Source organism: Lytechinus variegatus, chromosome 2 (assembly GCF_018143015.1).
Source record: "Lytechinus variegatus isolate NC3 chromosome 2, Lvar_3.0, whole genome shotgun sequence".
NCBI classification, from domain to species: Eukaryota; Metazoa; Echinodermata; class Echinoidea; order Temnopleuroida; family Toxopneustidae; genus Lytechinus; species Lytechinus variegatus.
This window is the reverse complement of record NC_054741.1, coordinates 48,274,304-48,278,929: the sequence shown is the minus strand read 5'-3', so window position 1 is coordinate 48,278,929 and position 4,626 is coordinate 48,274,304. Positions and strand designations below refer to the sequence as shown.

General features: G+C 37.6%; 1 protein-coding gene across 1 annotated transcript; it reads right to left on the bottom strand.

Moving 5' to 3' along the window:
- Positions 1-653: 653 nt before the first annotated feature.
- Positions 654-2,299, bottom strand: LOC121409489 (histamine H2 receptor-like). The gene has a single exon (XM_041601408.1). The coding sequence runs from the start codon at positions 2,011-2,013 to the stop codon at positions 1,009-1,011; it is 1,005 nt and encodes a 334-aa protein (XP_041457342.1). The 5' UTR covers positions 2,014-2,299; the 3' UTR covers positions 654-1,008.
- Positions 2,300-4,626: the final 2,327 nt, after the last annotated feature.

Below are 4,626 nucleotides of genomic sequence, written 5' to 3'. Positions count from 1 at the left end.
TTACTCCTGATTTGATTATAATAAAAAACCATGAGGAAAGCTGGATAAAATACGACAATTACCGGGTTTCAGTTTGATCATAATTCAAAATGGAAATATACTGGTACCACCAGTACGTGAAAAGATGAAGGAAATAGTGCCTACTCTATACATATCATCACCTTTTCACAATCATGATGAATATTGTTGACTGTTTTTATAAGTGATTTATTTTGTATTCTGATATTCTTGATTATATTCCATGTATTTGAAGATAGGTTACGTCATAGTTTACACAAACTACCTTACTTCACTGGCGGATTCGGGGGGGGGGGGCAAAAAATGCCGTTAAAACAGAAGTGTGCCCCTCCCCCTTTGCAACTGAATACTTTTTTTTTGCATGTCCAATTTTTTTCGTGGACGAAAAAATCCTTAAGTTTTTGTTATTTTTGTTCTTTTTTTCTTCTTGTCAAATTTTTCCTCGGGAAAATGTGCCCCTCCCCCTTTGGAAAATCCTGGATCCGCCCCTGCCTTAATTCACTGTACTTAACTACAATCCTACGATGTTACAGGTCTATTCATTTGGTAAATGGTAGTGATTTATTATTTTTTTTTTTTTTGGGGGGGGTTGTTTTACCCGAGTGCTAAGAAAGCATGAATGTTTATAAGGTGGTGCATTCACTCTTAAATCTGAAATATAAAATACGACCCATAAACATGATAAAGGTAATTCTATCAAAATATACTTTCAAGCAACACGTCAAAGCAAAGAAAAAAGATTCCTCAACGAATAGTTACATGTATATTCATTATTGTCCTTTGTCGTAAAAGAAGAACTCAAATTCTTCAACATTACAAAGGTTCACTGAATGCTTCATCATCAAAAGCTGGAATTCAATTGCTGCATAAATGGATATAATGATTTCTCAATAGATTATTTACAGACCGAAAAGTTTGAGGATGAAAGTTACAGAGACCCGTCTAAAAACCCTCACTTGTCATTTCGAGATCATTTTGGATTACCAATTCCTATTTTTTGTCGTGAGCCTCAACAACATGTTCTCGAGAAGGATGTCTGAATCTGCAGATTCCAGAGTTTGTTGAAGAATTTGAAGGACTGAGCGCTCTGCCCTTGATGGCTATACGAACTGCGTTCCTGTATTTTTCACTGACAACGCCAATGACGATAGGATTGAGCCAGAAAGTGGCATAAAGTAACCAGTACATAACAGCCTTACCGACGAAAGACAGGTCCGAATTCAAAGCTACGCACATTATGGTTATGGTAAGGTAGGGCAACCATACCAAATAGCTGGCTCCCACAACTGCAGAAATCGTTATTGCGCTCTTAAACCTTTCTGAGAATGAATGTTGTTCCGGGTCATGCGTAGTGTCATTTGATTGGTGAGTAGTTTTATTTCGTTTCGCATGTGCGCGTGCGATAGACAAAAGACGCGCATTGAGGAAAGTTGTGATCATTACCAATGATATAGGTACTATGTGATATATAACCATGATAGGTTGTGTGAAAAGTTTATTTGAGGTCGTGAAGTCACAGTAATCAATCACTGTGCCATGAACAGATCGTCCTATCCCTGTGAATACTCCGCCGACAAAAGCAGTAAGCAGAAGGATCCTAATCCGCCTCCTTGGTAGGGTATTGAAGTACTGTAGAGGGCGTGTCACTGCTATATATCTATCAATGGTAATAACGAACAGTATAAATTGAGAAAACCCCACGAAGATTGTACAAAAAGCTGTTGCCATATTACATCCATGAACGTTTGATGTGACAATTTCTCTTTTGAAATAAACGATAAATTCCATTCCATAACATAGAAGTCCGCCGAGAATGTCAGAGAGTGCTAAAGCTTTGAGGCACAGACGGAGATTCATAGAGAATAGAGAAACAGTGCGTGCTAAAACCAAAAAATGAAGCACGTTCAGTGACACGGAAAGAGTTAAACCCAGGCTGTCCATGAAGATCACAAAAGCAAAGGGGTAAATCCCTCTATCCAGGGTCGAATTTTCCATCTGTATTCATGCTTTGTCAATCTTGCAGGTGAAATATTACTCTAAAATCAGCAATCGAAAATCGTCAATCCTACGACTGTCCATGAGGTATGTCTGAAATGAAAGCAAATTGTTTCCAAGTACGATTGCTGCAATTTATTTCTAGTTCCGTCTTGTAACGTCATTAGATACTCCTGGATCGTGTTTCACAAAAACTCAGTAAGACACGGTGGATGGTACGAATGAACTGTGCACAACTGCTGCTCAGACTATACTCCAACTACTTCCTGGTTTGGTTGTTGTAGCTTTTTTTAATAGTGCATGGGAATGAATCCGCGGAGAGAAATTTTAAATTTGAATCCTAAATATTGATTTTTAAATCTCAAATTGATCTTAAAACCCTTTTTGTTGAAAATTGCGTACTAGCATGACTAGTAGTTTCCTCTCATTGTCATGATTGTGTTTCTTTTATTATTTGTCTTTTCCTGCTCCATGTATTTTTCTTTCTTTTTTTTTCCCTTTGTCAGCACCTTGAGGGCATTATCAAAATGGATTTGGTGCTTTAGAATTATTCTTTATTATCATTATCATTGTTATTATTATTATTACAATTATTATTATTATTGTTATTATAATTATTATTGCTGTTGTTGTGGTTATTTTGAACGAAAAAGCATATTAGGATTCAAATTGCTTCCTAACTCCAGTCCATATCACTTTAGACTAAAGCAATCTAGGTCCTTGCAGTGGCGTAACAGGGGGGGGGGGGGGCAGGGGGGCAAGCTGCCCCCCCCCCCCTGCGGAGTTCACCGGGGAAAGAAGAGGGGAAGGGAGAGAAAGAAAGAAAGAAAGAGAAATGAAAGGAAAAAGAGGAAAGGGAAAAGAGAAATAAGAAAAAAAAACATAAAAAGGAAAACGGAAAGAAAACGGGGAAAAGGAAGCCAAAGAAGAACAAGAGAGAAAGAACAATACTCTCCGATACATGTATACTAATACATAAGTATGATTAATAAGACAGGGAAATAAATGAAAGATGACATAAAGCCAAACAAAAGCGGGGAATGAAAGTAAAATGGAATGAGCCAAAATCTAAATAGGAAAATAAAGAAAAGGGACAAGATAACACCACCGGGCAGCCGAGGATTGATGATAAGGAGTGGGAAGAAAGATGGATTGTATTTAGCATGATGTCGTATGAAAGTTATCATAAATTTGCTACATCACCAAAGCTACCGGGGGCTCTGTTCAAGACCCCGTGCAATGGGGGCTCTTCATCTGTAACAGTTAAAGGGTTCTATAACGACCCTGTGTGGACCCTTCCTGCATTTAACTTTGCGTTGAAGCACTGGCGTACCGGTGGGGGGGGGGGGTGATTCCACAGCCCAGGGGAAATAAAAGAAAATAAAGGAGGCAGCGAAATGAAATGAATGAAAAAATATACAAAAAGGTATTCGCTATGATGTAAAAATCTATCACATAATTAGAATTTCATTCTAAAGGCCATTTTTATTTCTGGCTCGCTTCGCTCTCTGGCGACTTTTTAAAACAAATTTTCCCACATTTGCTATGGTGTGCCCCTCAAAATATTTGGATGATTACGGTACACAACTGCATTGAATGTATGTGTTGTGTGAAAGCTATACACGTAATTTGTTTAAAATTAGTGGCCATCTGTAAGGTTTTAAATGACTTTAATACGGTACCGTGGCTTTAAATTGGATATAAATGTAAATATCAAAAGTTCTACAACCAAACAATAAAGAAACGAAGAAAGAAAAAAAAAGCAAAGGAAAAGTGTATCGTATTTTTCTGAATATCACGTCAAAACCTATCTTCATATTAGATTCTCATGAAAAGATGACTATTTTATCTCGTTCGCTTCACTTTCTCGGGACTTATATTAAGCTACTTCTTGTCACATGCACCATACTGGGGCCCCTCGAGCATATCATAGAGCCTTGACGCGCACAATAATAACAAAAAATGCTATTCACCGTGGCGTACAAAAAAGAGAGAATGGTGAAATCTGATATTATCTTTTTTAACATTATTTAAAAATCTATTACAAAATTTGATTTCTGTAATAAAAATGTCAAAATTTTTGCTCGCTCGCACTCTTAATATGTTTGCCCAATGCACCATTTCGCCCCCTCAAAATTTTTGCCTAATGACGCCATTGCCTGTTCCATAATATGACCGGGAAAGTTTTGGCTCTTGCCCCCCCCCCCCCCCCCGGCCACCGGACCCTGTAACGCCCCTGATGCTATCCTACGCAGGTAAGGGTTGTGTAATCTGCCCTTTTAGTTGTTTATTTAAGTTTTAACCATCCTTGTACTAGTATCTAGTTACGTTTTCACTACTGTTGTCTCTTTCACGGATTAAGCCACCTATAACATGTATAACATGTATAACCAATTTATTTACGATCACTTACTGTAGATAATCCCACATAAAAGATGGAAAGTCAGAATTTTACAGTAATATTTCTTACCTTGTGTACCAACATTTCCTGTAATATAGACTTTGATCATAATTCAAATGGAAATATACTGGTACCACCACTGCTTGACAAGATAAAGGAATAATGCCTACTATTCATAGGCTCATTCGCATACTGAATAATGCTGATCGACA

What these genes read in the sequence shown, in the direction of transcription:
- LOC121409489 (XM_041601408.1), bottom strand. Translation starts at nt 2,013, where the DNA reads ATGGAAAATTCGACCCTGGATAGAGGGATTTACCCCTTTGCTTTTGTG.